The sequence below is a fragment of the Urocitellus parryii genome, chromosome 5 (genome assembly GCF_045843805.1).
Source record: "Urocitellus parryii isolate mUroPar1 chromosome 5, mUroPar1.hap1, whole genome shotgun sequence".
Classification (NCBI taxonomy): domain Eukaryota; kingdom Metazoa; phylum Chordata; class Mammalia; order Rodentia; family Sciuridae; genus Urocitellus; species Urocitellus parryii.
In genome coordinates, this window is record NC_135535.1 from 65,176,658 (window position 1) to 65,195,764 (window position 19,107).

Sequence of the window (19,107 nt, forward strand, 5' to 3'; positions counted from 1 at the left end):
TGCTACATGCCACCCAATTCCAACTACTTTATCCTGGTCTTTTTGCTTATCTGTTTTCACTTGCCATGTGTATTATTATTACTTTAGAAATGACACACCCCCACCCCCAGGCTTTTCATATTTGTTTTGTTAACTCCAGCTATGGTCAAAATAGGTGTTTTCTTTTGTAGTCGTTTTCTTTTCTCTCTCGACCCTTATACCATATTGGCATACTATTCTTCCCTAAAGCTTTTTAGAATTATTTTTAGGCAAGAAATAGAATGGTAATTAGTGAATAGAATTTCATTCCTATTTTAAATGGGAAGGAAGAAGAAAAAAGTAAATGAGTTGCCATGCTGACCTTGGCAACTTCACATAGTCCATAACCTGGAAGCACATTTTCCTTTTCCTTCTGGGGACCACAGTGCAGTGATACACTGAATAGGGTCAGGTTCTGGTGATTCCTCTCCAGTAGAGAGCCTTATAAAGGATCATCTTTGGCAATCCTTTAGACTAGAACTACAAAAAAAGTTCTTAGAAATGAATAATCAGAACCACTTCTTTCATTCTTGACTGTGTAGGTCCCACGGATCATCCTGTGGCTGATGGTGGAGTTGGCAATCATTGGCTCAGATATGCAAGAAGTCATTGGCTCAGCCATTGCCATCAATCTCCTGTCTGTGGGAAGGTGAGGGGGTTTTCCCTGGAAAGTTAACAGTGTTTTCCTGGATTTCAAAGTAAAGGCAAAAATGAAAACCCAACTCATTTTCAATTTTCAAGATTCAACTGAAGTATTATTACTTTTGTGGAGCCTTTCTGGAACCACCCTCCTCTCCCCCAGCAGTCTTCTGTTCCCATGGTGGGTTATACATACTTCTATTATAGAGTCTGTGGTATTTTGTATTTGATTGTTTATTTGTATGTCATTTTATCCCACAGATAGTGAGCTCGTTGAGGAAAAGACCTATACTTTACAGATTCCTGACCAAAAAAATCTGTCTCAGTACATGAGTGAACATGTTTAAGTTAGTGCTCTGATCCTCAGCTATCCAAGGCCAGGCTTCCTGACACTGTCCCTCCTCCCCTACATCCTAGCTTCTTGTAGGTGTTCCGTATCAGTGGGAGGAAGGTGTTTTTCAATGTTTCTTTCCTTTAATCTCCATTTCTGATCTCCAACCTAGGGTTCCCCTGTGGGGTGGAGTTCTCATCACCATCGCAGATACTTTTGTTTTTCTCTTTTTGGACAAATATGGTAAGGCGAGTGGGAATGAGGGTGGCAATCAAAGGAGCCACTTTCCATTACATGGCTGCTGGGGAAGTGCCTTCTTTGAGCTCACTGCTGCATTTCCCCTTTAGGCTTGCGGAAGCTAGAAGCATTTTTTGGCTTTCTCATCACAGTTATGGCCCTCACATTTGGATATGAGGCAAGTGTTACATGCTGGTCATTAGTTTTTTAAAACAGGTTTTGTTTTGTGTTTAGTCTTTCACTGTAAAAGACAGTAACAATGCTAGGATGGTTTAATGGTATTACATGTTTCAACAAAAAGCCAGTTCAGCCCTGGGCTATTTATTTTGAAGGAATATAATCTATAGTCAATATCCATGTGCAGGAAGGCCTTCAGAGATTCCTGTTCCAAAATGACGAGATGCTATTTTCCAGAATAGGCTCCCTGGTGCCAAATTGGCCATCCTGACAGTAGAATAGCCTTGGAGAGGGTTAGGGAGGGGTTTGCATGGTTATTCTTATTGCTAGCCAAAAGTGGTTCTGTTTTTGTTTATTCAGTTTATATTAATTTCAGCTTAAATTTTCTTTGTATCTAAAGAGTTAATGAATTATAGGTGATACAGTGAATATTTCTTGGTTTATTTTGTGCTCCAATCAGATATTCTTAGAAGTCAGTACCATTATTTGCATTAATAGCACTTTTCTCTGTCTTGTTGTTGCTTACTGGCCTGGCTTAACTTTAAAAACTGTATCTAATCTATGAGTTGATTATGCAGTTTGGCCTAAAGTTTCTAAGAAAAATGCTGAATCTGGGAAAAGGATGTATGAGAAATTTTTATGAATGAGACTTTGACTATACACTGTGCCAGAAATAGGTGATTTTTAAGTTAATATAAGTGAACAGACACATCATAAATGTTGATAATCAAGAATTGAATTTCTAGAGAATCTAGTCTTGAATTCCCTGATTCCCTGGCAGTAAGCCTCATTTGTTGCTTGGTATTTGTGTGTGTGTGTGTGTGTGTGTGTGTGTTGGGAATCCAGGGCCTTGCACATCCTAGGTAAGCATGCCGTGCTCATTCACTTCCCCTCTGTTTTTTTGATTGTTTGTTTGTTGTTAATATTTTTTAGTTATAGTTGGACACAATACCTTTATTTCACTTTTTTATTTGGTGCTGAGGATTGAACCCAGGGTCTCGCACATGTGAAGCGAGCGCTCTACCACTAAAACACAACCCCAGCCCCCTGTTTTTGTTTTTAAGGAGATAGGTCTCACTATGTTTCCAAAGCTGGCTTCTAACTTCTGAATTAAACTAATCTTCTTGCCTTAGCCTCCCAAATATCTGGGAACTAAGGCATGTGCCAGTGTTTTTAGCTGTTGCTTAGTTTTTTGAGGATCTGTATCCTTCACTGTTTTAGATGATTATTGTAGAAGGTGTTGCAAGGAGAAAAGGATACCACGAGCTCCCTAGTACTATGTTATGCTCCTGTGTCATGTTTCATGAAGGCTAATAATTGTTATGTTGATATGTAGTATATTACAGTGAAACCCAGTCAGAGCGAGGTTCTCAAGGGCATGTTCGTGCCATCTTGTTCTGGCTGTAAGACCCCGCAGATTGAACAGGCTGTGGGCATCGTGGGAGCTGTCATTATGCCACACAACATGTACCTACATTCTGCCTTAGTCAAGGTGAGCAAAAGCCCTTTTGTCATTGCCCATCTGGATAGTTAATGAGATCTTTTCCTTTATTTCAAGGGACAGAACTTAGCTTGCAATTCCTAGAATCCTGAAGGAGCAAGGCTGGAAGTTTATAAACTGCATGTTCTTGGGCAGTGTTTTTATCAGTAAATTGAAGAGGGATTAGTGACCCCGCAGAGAAGCTAGGACTGATGTTCTTAAAGGCCTCAATGTGCATCAAACCTCTTATGTTTAAATCTCCAGGGCTAAATGACCTTGCAGTCAGTAGTAACGGTGCCCAATCATACTTTATCAGTTAATCTTATGCAATCTTTTGCTGGACAATTTCAGAGACCTTTATAAGTCAGGTTGTACATTATATCTGAGAGTCAGTATTCCTGCCACTATATCTGAGAGTCAGTAGTACTTAGTCCCTGGTCCCTATTTGGAAAATGCACAGTGCTCTCCAAGGGAATGGAGTTTTTAATTGCTTAGTGAACTAGGATATAGGTAAGTCTTGGGTCTCCCCGATTTCACCTAGTCAGTTGTTTGCCCTCTGAATCTCTCTGCTGACATTTCAGGACTGATATCCAAAGTCCTGAAATACTCCCAAGAAACTCATTTCCATGTGCTCCAAAAATGAATGCTGCTGTTATCTCCCTAGTCTAGACAGGTAAACCGGGCCAATAAGCAGGAAGTCCGAGAAGCCAACAAGTACTTTTTCATTGAATCCTGCATTGCCCTCTTTGTTTCCTTCATCATCAACGTCTTTGTCGTCTCAGTCTTTGCTGAAGCATTTTTTGGGAAAACCAATGAGCAGGTGGTAAGTAAGCCTGGGTCAGGGGTGGTCTTGAGTTTTAGGGCAAAATGCAGGCTGGAATGGGGTTAGGGAAATACAACATTGACTCAAGAGTCCAGGAAAATGATTCTTTGGCCCCCCCATGCTATACTCCACAACCCCAGTCACTGTGCACCACTCAGCCTATAGTGTGGTGGCTGAAGAAGCCTGGACCCATCTGTTCTCACTTCTGTCTGGGAAGGAAGCTGGCCTCAGCTGTCATGTAGGTGGCTTCAGTCTCTTCAGCTCTTTATTATTCCCTTTTGTTTCCTATTAACTTCTGCCTGCTTGCTGGTCAGTCTTGCCATTTGAGATGTCAGCTTGGGAAGAGTTGGCAAACAGGAAACAGAAAGTGTGACCAGGATAGGCTTTGTTTTGTTATTTTGAATTCTGTGTCCAGATTTCTGACTGCCTATGTAGTTTTGACCCTCATTTATTTCCTGCCAGCAAGACCTCTGACTGCTGGCTTTGCTTTGACTAAGGGCTTCCTGTCCTGGGTGTCCTTTCATGTTTGAAGCCTTCTTGAGGGCCTCTCCTCTAGTCCTCATTAAAATGCCCCAGTGTTTATGTATTGCCATATCTGTTCTAACTCAGTAAAGACTTTGATGACATGCTCTTTGCAAGTGTGGAATGTGGAAAAATTATGGAGGAGGATCCCAAATAAGAGTGCTGTCTGTCTCTGTCCCCATCACCACCTGTATCCAGGGTTTTTTTTCTCCAGCTGTGTATTATTATTATTATTTTATTTAGTTGTAGATGGACCACAATACCTTTGTCTGTCTATCCATCTATCTATCTATTTTTTATGGTGCCAAGGATGCAACCCAGTGCCTCACACATGCTAGGCAAGTGCTCTGTCACAGAGCTACAACCCCAGTCTTCTAGTTGCCTCTTGAGAGGACATGTATGTGATGTATTGGAGTGCTTTTCTCATCTGGTCCTGGCCTATGAAATAAAATTTGCGCTTAAACATTTTTGGGTTCTAGGTTGATGTGTGTAAAAATAGCAGCAGTCCCTATGCTGGCCTTTTCCCTGAAGATAATTCAACTCTGGCTGTGGATATCTACAAAGGGGTAAGCCTCTGGAGGTTATGTTTTTTTTTCTTTGTTTGTGACTCAATCTTCTCAGCATATTTTCTGGTCTTAGTGACTTCACTTCATTTCTGAGCAGGTTTATCTCCCCTGGAGTATCATTTATTTTAAAGGTCCAGATGCCAGACAAACATTTTGGATTACATGGGAAGGAATAGAGGATCAGTTGAAAAGGTGGATTGTATGCCAGCTGTTCCCAAACTCATAGTATAGTACATTCTTTTACAGGATGTTAATTGGGGTGACTATAAAAAAATGTAGTCAGGCGTGGTAGTACATGCCTGTAATCCCAGTGGCATGAGAGGCTACGACAGGTGGATTGCAAGGCCAGGCTGGGCAACTTATCGAGACCCTATCTTAAAATAAAACTGGGAATGTTGCTCAATGGTTGTGTGCCCTGGGTTTAATCCCCAATACAATTTTTTTAAAAAGGAATAAAGAAAATGTCCCTTCTAAGGTCTCTCCGTAACCCCCTTTTTTCTTATTTATAGGGGATTTCTGTCCCATTAAGTGGTCCCTTTGTGACCTTCCAAGAGTTGAATATATAGTATACAGCATCTCCCATATTTATTTGACTTGTTCCTGCACTTTTGCCATTTTCTAGAAGAGTGTGTTAAGGAGAACAATTTGGGAAATGTGGTTAGGCTTATATTTTTTCAGAATTTAAGATAGTAGATGGAGATCAAGACTTTAGACGCTTAGAGAAGTGAAGAGAGTAGGCTGAGGAATGAAGGACCATCCAGCAATTGTTGAGACTGAAAGCCTCTAGAATCAGATCAAGACCTGAGCCTACTTTTGGGACAGTGCCTAGCATAGTTTCTAGTGTAGGTGATTCTTGGCAAAGAAGAGGGAGAAATGTCACAGAGAAATGGTGTTTGGGGTGTTTTCTAAGCAGATGACTGACACAGGCATATCTTCTCCCTTGCCTGTCCCAGGGTGTTGTGCTGGGATGTTACTTCGGGCCTGCTGCACTCTACATCTGGGCAGTGGGGATCTTGGCTGCTGGACAGAGCTCCACCATGACAGGAACCTATTCTGGTCAGTTTGTCATGGAGGTATGTGCTGCTGTTGAACAGAGGGAGACGACTAATCCTTAGATATTTCTTGGTCCCTTCTAAGGTCTCTCCGTAACCCCCTTTTTTCTTCTTCCTGGTCCAGCCTGTTATCCTATTCCTGTGTTTTCTTTCAGGGATTCCTAAACCTAAAATGGTCACGTTTTGCTCGAGTGATTCTGACACGCTCTATTGCTATCATCCCCACTCTGCTTGTTGCTGTCTTCCAAGATGTAGAGCATCTAACAGGGATGAATGACTTCCTGAATGTTCTGCAGAGCTTACAGGTGAGCAGGGTCTGGGGAAACTCATCCCACATAGTCAGATAATATTAAATACTGCCCTAGTGTAGCAAGCCTTGTGTTGGGTTTAGTGGGGAAATGGAGATGAAGAAAGAGGCCTGGGTCTTGTAATGCAGAAAATGTATATGAAATATTGCCATCTAAGGTTTTAGGAATAGTTTTGTTTTTCAGTCCTATTGAGTGGGAATTATGAACTATATACTTAAATATGGAACACAAAATTGTAGTTCATTAATCTAGCAAGCATTACGTGAACTATGGGACATGGTGGTATGTCATATGTATGTTAATAAGACAAGTCAGATGCAGTATTTGTAAAGACACTTAGATCATCATTCATGCTAGGTTAATGACAGCTTGGCAGATTTCAACAATTCTTGAAGCATGTCGGGCTGGTAGTTATAACTATTTCTCATGAAGTAAGAAAGGCCTGTTTTATATTTTCCTTGCACTAATTGTACTGTTCTGTTTTCCAGCTTCCTTTTGCTCTCATACCCATTCTCACATTCACAAGCTTGCGGCCAGTAATGAATGACTTTTCCAATGGAATGTGAGTGTACTCATCCTACTTCTACCATGAGGATGCTGATATGTGGGAGAAGGGCATCAATAGTTCACTGAGAAATGAGTTATATAGGGGAACTATATGCTTTGAGAGATGATTGCTATCTGCTTCCTCTTTGGCTTAGAAAATGGAGAATATAAATATAGTAAAGGCAAGAAAACCCTTTTTTAGTTCAGTTTGGGGGCTTTAACTCTTTAGCTTTAGCCACTGATCTTAGTAAGGCATAAGTTAATGCCTTTTATATATACCTTAAGTGGATATGGGATATTTGAAATGAATTGTTGCATTTCAAAGGACTCTCCTCAGATGGCTCTTTGTATTTCTAAGCCTTGTTACTTTTCTATAGTCTTAAATATTAGGGTTTACTTAATAGTATTTTTTTCTTTCCTTCTTCCTATAATTGTCTGACTTATTTAAGCAAATCTGGGACATAATAAGAACTATTTTTCAGTTCCTTTTGCAGTGACTCTAACTCTTGTCCTGTTTACCCCTCAAAATGCCATTTCCTTTTCTGTCTATGGCCAGACTGAATTTTTCCACCAGTGACTGTGTTGATTCTTTCACAGAGGCTGGAGGATTGCTGGTGGGATCTTGGTCCTTATTGTGTCTTCTATCAACATGTACTTTGTAGTGGTTTATGTCCAGGAACTAGGGCACGTGGTGTTATATGTCGTGGCGGCTGTCATCAGTGTGGCTTATCTGGGGTTTGTGTTCTACTTGGTAAGTACAGTCTTGATGAGGCAGGGGCATGGGTATCTGGGATGGTAGAAGACGGCTACCTGACATTCAGAAATGAATAGACTCTAAAGAGCACAAGGCATTCTGCCTCCTGGTCATTGAGGTAGTTTAATAATCAGCTATTTATATTTCTAATCATTTTATTTACTTTGGTTCCTAAGGGCTAGCATTATTCTAACGCTTGTTTATAGTCTTCTTAATTTTTAAAAAGAGGGTGTAGTAATGTTTGAGAAAATTAAAAAAAGGTAGCAGTATATAGAGTGGAGAGTAGTAGAAGATGGAATTGAAGGGGACTGAGCAGTGAGATTTAGAGCACTGGGGTGGGATACAGATAGGCTCATGGCTTGGCACTGCTCTACTACTTACTGTTTAAGGAAGTAAGTAAATAGTGTTTTCCCTTTGAATTATTCTGGAGTTATCTGGAAAATCCTGGTTATAAAACTATAGCAATAATGCAAAAAGAATGCAAAATTATTTGTACCCAAATTATCCAAAATTTTTTTTAAAGTCTGGAGTAAATTCTGTAAAAATGATAATTGTAGTTGTCTTGGGAACATGGAATTATGTATTCTGTTTTCTTGATCTTTAACATTGCTAATATTAGTGAAAATTGCTAAAGTTATAGCAATAACAGAAAATCTACCTCCCTACTTTAAACAGATGTCTCTGGAAAACACGAGGGTTGGGAATAAGAAGCAGCAGGATTTTTGCCATTTCTGCTACAGAAATGGTTAAAAATGGAGGCTGGAGATGTGCTATTGATCTCTAGAACATTAACCTATTCTTCATGCCAGTGTTTGCCACAGGTTAGGTATCTGATTGAAAAAACAACATTAGTGAATATTGGAAAAGTGTGTCTTAGATTGGAATATCCATTCTCTTTCCTTTCCAAATAAACCTCAGTCAAACAAGGGTTATTGTGACTCTAGGATCTAGGAAATCTAAGTAATTGAATATATCCTTGACTGTAGTTGCTTTGAAAATTTCCTTATTAGTCAGGAGAATCCTTCCTTCATATAAATTGTGTATGAAGCTGCTGAGTTGTCCTTAGTCAGTGTGAGACTGCTAGTGTGATTGTTGAAGTTCCATTTTCCAAGGTGAAGATTTCTGCTGTTTATCTCCCAAATAGAACTTCACGGAGAAGCTCAGAAACTATGCCATTGTCTTTGTCAGTTATTCTTCCCATTCCTTATGATGGGGAGTTGCAGGAGATTGAAACAAAGTGGTCATCAGGGTTAGAGAAATAAGCCACAGACAGAGCAGCAGGAACAGAGAGAACTCAGTATTTAAATAGCAGGACAAACTTGTTGAGGAAGGCAGATTCCAGGAAGTTTTGAAGGGGGCATGAGGTTGGGAGAGTTAGTTGGGCAATCTTAGTTGTAGAAATCCCCAAGGTGGACAAAGTTGGATGTTTAAGGAAAGGATCAGTTGCATCTGAGCAGAACCTTATGAGCAGTCATGCTGGGTGAGAGGGTTTTTCACAGAGCCTGGTGAATGATGATTGTGTTTTATCTTCTAGGGTTGGCAGTGTTTGATTGCACTGGGCATGTCCTTCCTGGACTGTGGTCACACGGTAAGCATCTCTAAAGTCCTGATGACTGAAGAAGCCACCAGTGACTATACTAAGTAAACACTGGATCAGTCTGTCTGTCTTCCGCAGGTAGCCATCAGAGCCAGTGTGTTTCTATGGTTTACTGTGTGAACATAGCCATATGTATGTGCTGTTGCACAGACTCAAATTCTGGTTGGAAAAGCCTTTGTTTCATGTTCATTTGAAAGATGAAGGGTTTTTTTTGTTTGTTTGTTAATGTTGTTTGTTTGTTTCCCTTTCTGACATCCTACCTGAGATCTAAGAACTGGATTAGGTAGCATCTTTGAAAAGTTAATATTTGCTGCTGTCATTCCAACACTAAATTCTTAAGTAGCTACCCAAGAGCCAGTTTATTTTAGCCTTTTGAAGGAAAATTCTCATGCATGATTCTAAACCAGCTTTTATGTTTTTTAAAAAGTTAGAAATATAGTAGAATTTTTCATAATACCAAGTACAGATGTGGTAGTTTTGTAAGTTTTGTTTATCAGAAGATAATGGATTTGAGAGGCTGAGAAATACTTTTATGCATATTCTTTCAATTATTTTAATTATAAAAATCTCAACTAGTGATTTCATCCATATAAAATATAAAATCAAGATAGCTCTGCCTCTGTCAGGCTCAGGATTCTTTTAACTTTCTTCCACTTTAAGTTTCTCAGCAGAAGTTAAGTGGGGTGGGAATGTATAATGAAGGTAAAAAATGAACAAACAGCAAAACCCACCTGTACCTGGTGGTTACTAATCATGTCTGAAGGTTTTTCTCAGAGATTGAAAGGTTACCAGGATTTTTGTGGGAGTCTGAGGTTAATAACACCTCTTACCACAGAACTTTCCTGATGTTTACTCTTGAGTACATGTAGTTATAAAAACGTCACCCTCCTCCTTTAAGAGGGGGGTGATAGAAAAAGATAGCAGCATTTATAAACTGACTTTCTCATGAGACTTTGGGGGTGGGGAGAGAAGACTCAGAAGGGAAAGAAGAACCATCTGCTTTATTCCTGAAAGACACCTCTTGCCCAAATCATGTTTCTCTGATGCAACACTCAGCTGCATGTTCAAGATGTCTTGCAAAGCAGTCTCAGGAGCTATATGGACCTAACCATTGCAAAGCACGCTGTGTCAGCAAGTCAGTAGTTGTCGCTGTGGTTCCAAGTTCCCTCAGCAAGGTGGCACCAGGCTGCCTCTCTTCAGCAGTTCCCTCAGAGGGAAAACAGACCACATGGCGGAGCTCTGGAGTTAGAGGAAATGGGTGTCTTCAGCATGGAGCTGCTGCTCTTTCAGCCACTTCTGACATTTTTACTTGTGGAGCCTGAGGCTGTGTGATTCTGTCAAATCAAATCACATTTGTCTGTTGGAGATCAATAAGCAAAAGTGTTCCGAGGCCATAATCTGGTGAGAACGGTAATGGGAATGACATGGAAGGACTTCTCATTTTTGGAGCTTTCCTTCTGGAGTCCCGGTTGATTGACGTTCTCTGTTCATCTGAGTCTGCAAAAGATTATTACTGACATTTTGCACTTAGTCAAAAGCACAGACAGTCTTTTATGAGGCATTAAGGATAAAGTACTGTGTTTCACTGACTGTCATTTTTCTTTGCCCCTGCGGTAATGCAGTAAAGAATCACAGATAACCATTCCACTAACTGTTCCCCCTCATACCTGCCCTCTCCCCCTTCTACCGCCATTCTCCAAACTGGTCCTAAAGTTATTCTGACAATATCAAGATCTGACATGTTAAGTTATTATTTGGCTGCAGTAGGAAAAGTCCAAAATGATATATACATATATATATAAATCCTTGTAAAGGTTGTATAGTAACATTTGCCTTTGCCCTGGGCCTGGAGGGTCCAGCCAGTCTTAAATTTACAAACATTTAGGAATCCAGGCAAAAGCTAATATTTCTGACTTATAATGATTGAATGTTTCTTCCCAGTTAAATTGTATTTTATAGTGCTATGATTGTACTGCTTACAGCATCAGAAACAGTATCTTAATTCATTCTGTCCTCGAAGAGAGAAGGTATACTTCAACCAGTACTTTGAGTGTTAAAACCAATATGTAGAAATTTAAGTCCTCCAATGCCAGCATGTGCATTTTTATTTTTGGCAGTATGTTTTTGTGGAATGTTTAAGGATATACAATTGTATTTTTTCAAAGTGGTTCTTATTGTCCTTAAATGTGACTTAAATGTCCATAAATGAAATAATTGTACTGCTACAATATGCTGGAAATTAATAGGCATGGTGAAAAAATTTAAATTTGGCTCCTGTGAGGTTCTAGGAGCTAGTGATGTTAGAAGTGGTTAAAACCAAACTTTTAGTACCCATTTAACAATATGTGAACTTGATTTGTAATTAAAAATTTATTTCCTTTTCCAATTTGGTTTCCTGGTTATTGTTTGCTTTTTTTTTTAAATCTTGAAATATTTTATTAATGGTGTCTCAACAACTTTGATATAGAAATACTGAAATATTAGTTACCATCTGGAATGACACACTAAACCCATACAACTTAGTGCTTCTCTCTTTGAAGGGATAGAGACATTAAATGGATTTAGTCACCAAAAGGTTGGGTTTAGAGCTGGGCACAGTAACACATATCATTAATCCCAGTTACTCAAGAGGTTTCAACAGTAGAACTACAAGTTTGAGGCCCGCCTTGGCAATTTAGCAAGACACTGTCTCAAAATAAAAATATAAAAGGGCTGTGGATGTAATTCAGTGGTAGAGCACAGCTGGGTTCAATCTGCATTACTGAAGGAAAAAAAAAAAAAAGATGACTGGCTAGTTTTCACCAAGACACTAATTTCTGTTTACACATCTAGGATTACAAATTTGGGCTTGTAGATTGTTTGGCTATACCTAAAAGTCACACCTTTACCATATTTAAACTTGAAGTTTAATCCTACCTTTCTTTATTATAAGATAAATATTTGTCTCTTTTTAGTCTTGTCTTGCCATTTAAGTAGTTTTACATTCTGTATTTGCTGCCACCAAAAATTAGTATGAGGAAAGAAACCAAAATTAGATTAGAAACAAATGAGAAGGCTGGGGATGTGACTTAGTGGTGAAGTGCCTACTCGCATGCAAGAGGTCCTGGGTTTGATCCCCAACATCACACACACACACAATAAAAACTGGATTGTCAAATCAAACATGATAGTGCATGTGTGTAATTCTAGCTACTGAGGAGTCTAAAACAGGAGGATTGCAAGTTTGAGGTAACAAGTTTGAGGATTATAAATTTGGGCAACTTAGTGAGACCTTATCTCAAAATGAAAAATTTAAAAAGGGTTCAGAGTAGGGCTGGGGTTGTGGCTCAGTGGTCGAGTGCTTGCCTAGCACGTGCAAGGCCCTGGGTTCTATCCTCAGCACCACGTAAAAATAAAATAAAGATAAATATTAAAAAAAAAAAAAAAAGCTCAGAGCATAGCTCTGTGGTAGAATGCCCCTGGGTTCTAATCCTCAGTACCGTGTAAACATGGACATTTTGGCAGCTCTGACATATATGGAAATATTGGCACCTTTTGTTAAAAACAAAGGCAAAGCTCAGGCATAACAAACTTCTGGCTCTGTCCCCAGACATATGATGGGAAAATCTAAGCACTTGATTTATCCCAAGAGTGTCATTAGAACTTCATTTTTTCCTTTGTATTTAAAGCTTTCCCTGCCTTCTTATAGGAGTTGAATACCCTAAGTAATCCTGTAGAATTTCTCCATATTGGTGTCCTTCACTTAGTTCTCTGTTCTTAATTTTGGTTTATTCAGAACTAATAGGATACAAAACAATTTGAAGACCCCAATTTGAGATATTTCCTCTAACTCTGCCCTTCAGAATACTTTTGCGTCTTCATTGTTAAGACAAATGAATCTAAGCATATTAGTCTTGCCCAGCACTTTAGCGTATGAATTGAATGTAAGAATGGCTAAATTATTACCATGTGCTAGTTCTGGTTTGAGCATTTGCGTTGTCTCATTCAAACCTTATAACAAAGAGGATTAACTTCTATATAAATGAGGCAAATGAAAAGCCAAAAGTAACTCACCTGTATGACATTGCTAATAAATGGGCAGTGGGCAGTTTCTCTTTTAATGTCAGAGCCCACATGTTCATCTCAAACCATCTTGTATTATAGTGTACAATTCACACTGGATTAAGACACCAAGTTTTGTTTAGCAACACCAACTCATCAAATCATTTGCTTGATACTCTGATTAATGCTGGAATATGATTTAGATCAGAAGTTGCCAACTTTGACTTTGGCTGTGTTAGTTTTTTTAGATTTTTTTTTTTTTTTTTTAGTTGTAGATAGACACAATACCTTTATTTATTTTTATGTGGTGCTGAGGATTGAACCCAGTGCCTCATGCATGCTAGACAAGCACACTACCTCTGAGCCCCAGCCCCAGTCCCTGTGTTAAATTTTAAGAAGTAAGTTTGAATGCTTTGGGCAGGCTTAGAAAATGGTCAGGGCCTTTTGTGGTCTTAAACTGATAATAGCTAAGACTAATAATAGGTTGACTCATTCACGTTATCTGTCACCATTTTAGCCTATTCTTGTGCCACTGAGCCCCATTTCTCAATGTCTCATAACCACATGACAATCTTCAGTGAAGGAGTTCTAAGTCATCTAAGAGATAACATTGTATGGTGTCATTGAACTATAAATGCAGCCCTTGCTTACTCATTTTGAGGAAGCCCACTGTCTTTGGGAAAGGCTTCGATGAATTGTCAGTGTGTCTTGACAATTGCTGTTAGTTAGTGAAACTTGTGATATAAAGCACTAAAGTGAGGAAGCAAGCTGAAGAACTGTTTTCCTGTCCTAAGGCCAGGGTCATCCAGCATCTTCCTAGCCCACTAGTTGAGAATGGCTCAGTGCTCGGCACCATCTGGTGTATGTCATCTTTTCACCTTCATTATGATGACTCCTGTGAGGTTATACAGGGCAATTAGTAATGTGAAATTTGTGTATATTTATTAAAATAGAGTAGTATAAGAAAGGATATTAGTGTACTTGTCATTTTCCAATGTAACACTTATTTCCATTCTACCAATCAGTAGAATAAGGCTCCAGAAGGATACATTACATGACTAGCATCATAGGAAGAGATGGAGTTTGGGCTTGATGCCAACTCTAGGGCCTTTTCCTCTATCCTGTAATAGCAATAATTCTTTCTATTTATAGTCTGCATTCTGCATTTAACTTATAGGCTGTTGGTCCAGGGCAGTGACGTTCCTGAAGTCCTGAGTAATAACCGAAGGCTAAAATGAGACTCAGTGACTGTCTCAAGTTATATTCAGGGGAAAGAAAAAGAGTGAAGAAAAACTATAACTTCCCAGATTTCAACACAAATCATCTGGATTCGGTTCTGTACTAGTGGGGTGTGGAAATGTTTAAAAGCAGCTGAGGTGAAAGCTGGTCATGGTGGCACACACCTGCCTCAAATTTTGTTTTTAAAATATTTTTTTTTAGTTGCAAATGGACACAATACTTTATTTGTTTTTATTTTTATGTGGTGCCAGGAATCGAACCCAGTGCCTCCTACATGCTAGGCAAGTGCTCTACCACCGAGCCACAACCCCCAACCCCTGTCTCAAAATTTTAAAAATTAAAAAATAAAAAGGCCTTGGGAGAATGGCAGAGTGCCCTTGGGTTTAACCCCTGTTACTGGGGAGAAAAAAAAAAGCAGCTGAGATGACTCTTATTCAGTTTGGCAAAGATTTGAGACCCATAGGTTATCTTGTCTGTCTTCACATTATCTTTTTGTTTTTAAGTAAAAGGCTTTTCTCTGTTTGGGTGTCAAAGGATAATGGGGTCAGGATTACAATGCTCAGGAGTTAGACAGTTTGAAATCTGATGTCCAGTACATACAGAATGAAAATACAAAACAGTGCATGTTTGCTCTCATCCTAGTCTGAAGTCCCAACGTGGGGCAGTGTGCCTCTTTTACTGAGGACATTGGCACTATCTTTATCCTTACCTATCTCAGCAGCTCTATCATTTTAAATATCAGAAATCATGCGTTAGCTATGTCTTTTCTGAAAGAAAAACAGCAGTACTAAAAAAGGTTTAAATTAATATGCTGATTATAGGTACTTAAATACCCATTTCAGTATTTAATTACTTGAAAATCAGTCTAATTCTCTTTCACCTTTTTGTCCTTAGTACCACCTGGGATTGACAGCTCAGCCTGAACTCTACCTTCTGAACACCGTGGATGCTGACTCACTTATGTCAAGATGACTAACAGCCTGAGAGACTGTATAAGAACCATTTTCTCTAAGCCCTATTGTGCCAGCTGTCTTAATATACCTCTGTTAGTTTGGAGGTGAGTTTTGTTCATTTGAACAAAGGCAAAGATTTCCTCATGGGAATGGGATTAAAAACTGACAACTATAAATTTAGGTCATCGACCCACCCACCTCACAACAAACAATAGCCAGAGTTAAATGATTACCTGTGCTGGCCACATACCCCTATGGGGTGTGTCTTGACTTCTGGGATTTAAAAAATATATATCTATATATATTTATGTAAACCTGAACATCAGTTTGGGTAAGATTTTAATGTTATATAAAACTAATGGATATTTTGTATTTTTTTTTTAAAAAAAACATTCTTCAAGTAAATTACATCTTTGGATCACAAGTGAGAAGGGAAAGGAAATGTTCTTTTTCTCACAATGAACTGATCCAATTGACTGTCTTATAAAGTGATACTTTACTATGCCAGTTACATTTTACTTTGATTGTAATCAGCCACATTACATACTTGGTATCTACTAATATTAACCATCATTTCTAAAGAAATCATTTCTTCTATTTGGTGATCTTATTTAACACTGGTTACCTGCATACTTTGTAATTAGTATTGTCTTTGTTATCATTTTTCTTGAAATTTTTTATAGTTATTAAACCAGAGATACAATGTTATTTGTCAACCTGCTTAATATGTAGTAACAAATTTAGAAACCATATTTTAAGTGATAATCAATTGTTTTCCCACACTGTAGTGTAACTCAGCCTATTCTAGCATTTGAGTTTTAGGTAGAAAAAGAAGAAACTAATAGCATTTCATTCTTCTAAGTCCTGACACAACACAATCAAAGTATTAATATTCTTTCTAATATTTGTATAATTCTACAATGTCTTTTCTTTCCACTTTTCCCATTAATACTCCAAATACCATTTCTAGGTCCAAATTCTGTTTCTAGGAGTAGCTAATATTTATTTTGTTGAATGTCCTAGGGAATGCTAAGCATTTCATTATAAGATATTTGTACCAAGAAGTATGAGAGTACTACTAGACTGGGATTTGGAAAATTAGTCTACATTATCACAAACTGCCTGCTGACATGTAGTTAGTAAATTTTTTTGATCCCTGATACTATTAATTTTCTTTCTTAAAATTTTTATAATGAAAAAGTTCTTTGATTTAATTTTGGGCTAGGGATATAGCGCATTGGTAGAGTGCTTGTCTAGCATGCACAAAGCCCTGGGTTTGATTCTATCCAGCATGCTTACATGCATACATATATAAATAAAAGTTTTATCATAATTATCTGATTGGAGAGTCAGAAGATATGCCACACTGGGCCCACATTCCTGCGTGGAAGTGCACTTGGCTAGAACTGAATGGCAGCTATCTTTTTTCCAATGCCATATACCCCAGGGTGGCATATACCCCAGATATCACTCATTATTTCCGTCTGATTTCCAAGGTTGAATCTGCAAACCCTGCAGCCCTTGTGTGACTTTGAACTTCACTTTCCTCTTCAGCATTGAAGTGAAATGTCTGACCTCTCCACCTTATTTTAAAACTTATTACCTGCTGGGCTTGATGGTGCTACTCAGGAGGCGGAGGCAAGAATATTGTAAGTTTGAGGCCAGCATCTTAGGAAAACTCTCTGTCTCAAATTGAGGATGCAGCTTGGTAATAGAGTGCCCCTGGGTTTAATTCCAAGTATCACAACAGATCAAAACAAAAGCATAAAAACTTATTACCTTTTTTGGTTTTTCTTTCTCTTTCTTTTTTAATCCATACATCGCCTACCTACGTTATAATGGTTTGGCCTTCTAAGCATCAGGGAGTTTTCTTAAATGACTCTTTAAAATTCCCTCATTTCTACTTCAGGGGCTCTTGAGAGTTCAGAAAAGAGCAGCAACACTGCAGCCTAGGTTATTGTCCTTCAGATCTTAAAATTGAGAGTGAATTAACATGAATTACAAGTTCTCACTTGCAAATTTGAAGTTTCAGTGTTTTTATACTGAAAAACTTATCTGTGTTTCATACAGATAGGAACTCTAGATGAACATCCTGATTTTAACTCATAGAAAGGTGAGGTGGTTGGTTAAACTGAGGTTAAATACTCTGGGGAGTTCTGTAGCTCTTTTTTTTTTTTTTTTTTTAGTACTGGGGATTGAACCCAGGGGCTCTCAACCACTGAACCACATCCCAGACCTTAAATATTTTATTTAGAGTTTAGAGACAGGGCCTCACTAAATTGCTCTGGGCCTTACTAAGTTGCTGAGGCTGGCTTTGAACTCACGATCCTCCTGCCTCAGCCTCCTGAGCTACTGAGATTACAGGCATGAGCCACTGTGCCCAGCTTTTGTAACTCTTCTCCATCCTTTAACTGTATGTTACTAGAACAGAGTTGAGTATGTAAAACTTTGTAAATATTTACCCAGAGGTGTCATAGCTCCCATAATCAGAAAATTTGATAACAGAGTAAACCAAATCACACTAAAACCAATAGAGGAGATTGATACCTAAAGAGTGAGTCTTGGGTAAGCTTTTTGGCAATTAAGAACATCTAATCATTCTTTAATTTATGATTTACAACTTTAAATTTCTACAGATAGTGTGCTTATCCAGTGTATTAGTCTGCTTTCTGTTAGTTTAAGAAAATACATAAGGTTGGATACTTTATAAAGAAAAGAAGTTTATTTAGCACTCAGTTCTGGAGATTCAAAAGCAGGATGCTGTCATTGGCTCAACTTTGATGAGGACCCTCTTTACTATGTCATGTGGTAGATGTATCATGGTGAGAGCATGTATGATAGGGAGAGCTCCCATAGGTTGACAAAAAGGCAGACAGAGCAATTTAAGAGTCAAGCTCCCTCTTTATAAATAGTCTGTTCTCATGAGAACTAACTCAGTCTCATGAGATCTCCATTTATCACCTCCAAATACAGTGTCCCTGGTAATGTAATCAATTCCCAGGCCCCACCTCTTAAAAGTCCCACCACCTGCTGCATGTAATCCCAGCAACTCAGGAGGCTGAGACAGGAGTATCACAAGTTCAAGGCCAGTCATGGCAAGTAAATAAGAAGGGCTGGGAATATAGCTCAGAGATCCAGTGCCCCTGGGTTTAATCCATAGTACCTCAAAAAGAGAACAAGATAAAGCCTAGTACTTTAAAAAATAAAAAACGTCCCACTACCTTTAAATATTACCACACTGGGGACCAAATTTCCAACACATTGAACCTTTGGGGGGACATACTCAAGCCCTATTCAAACCACAACATCCAGATATTAATATATACAATTTAAAGTATAACAGATGAATGTCAGGAAAAGACCAATTAAGTAATTGTTACTGAGCAGCTATTTCTACATAACTGTCACCCTGATATAAAAGGCAAGCATATAATTCCAGTGACTTGGGAGGCTGAGGTAAGAGGAATGAAAGTTCGAGGTCAGCCTGGCAACTTAGATCTTGTCTCAAAATAAATGAAAAGAGCTGGGGATGTAGTTTTGTGGTAGAGTGCCATTTGCTTAGCATGCATGAGTCCATAGTACTACACACATGCACACTTTAAATGTCTTGCTAAGCATAACCAGGCTTAGGAAGTAGTTCAGTAGTAAGGCATCATGGTTCCAGTAGCCAGCGAAAGTAGTCCTCTCTCTTTTTTGCAAATTCAAACATATAGGATTTGTTTATAGGGTCTTCCTGATATGACTCTCTCCTTTACCCAAGATGCAGTGGATAAATGAACATCCTGTGTTCTTTCTAACTTTTCTCTTTTATCCTGTGTAGGTGT

The 19,107-nt window shown here is 38.7% G+C and overlaps 1 protein-coding gene across 1 annotated transcript in view; it reads left to right on the forward strand.

Moving 5' to 3' along the window:
• Slc11a2 (solute carrier family 11 member 2) overlaps nt 1-15,991 on the forward strand; it is a 31,865-nt gene extending 15,874 nt beyond the window's left edge. Inside the window, exons 6-17 of the mRNA XM_026398801.2 lie at nt 561-667; nt 1,161-1,231; nt 1,336-1,403; nt 2,739-2,894; nt 3,547-3,705; nt 4,707-4,793; nt 5,747-5,866; nt 6,001-6,150; nt 6,642-6,715; nt 7,297-7,450; nt 8,988-9,041; nt 15,225-15,991. Of these exons, the coding sequence (XP_026254586.1) occupies nt 561-667; nt 1,161-1,231; nt 1,336-1,403; nt 2,739-2,894; nt 3,547-3,705; nt 4,707-4,793; nt 5,747-5,866; nt 6,001-6,150; nt 6,642-6,715; nt 7,297-7,450; nt 8,988-9,041; nt 15,225-15,302 (1,278 nt within the window). The 3' untranslated portion in view covers nt 15,303-15,991. The remainder of the gene's footprint in view (nt 1-560; nt 668-1,160; nt 1,232-1,335; nt 1,404-2,738; nt 2,895-3,546; nt 3,706-4,706; nt 4,794-5,746; nt 5,867-6,000; nt 6,151-6,641; nt 6,716-7,296; nt 7,451-8,987; nt 9,042-15,224) is intronic.
• The last annotated feature ends 3,116 nt before the right edge of the window (nt 15,992-19,107 follow it).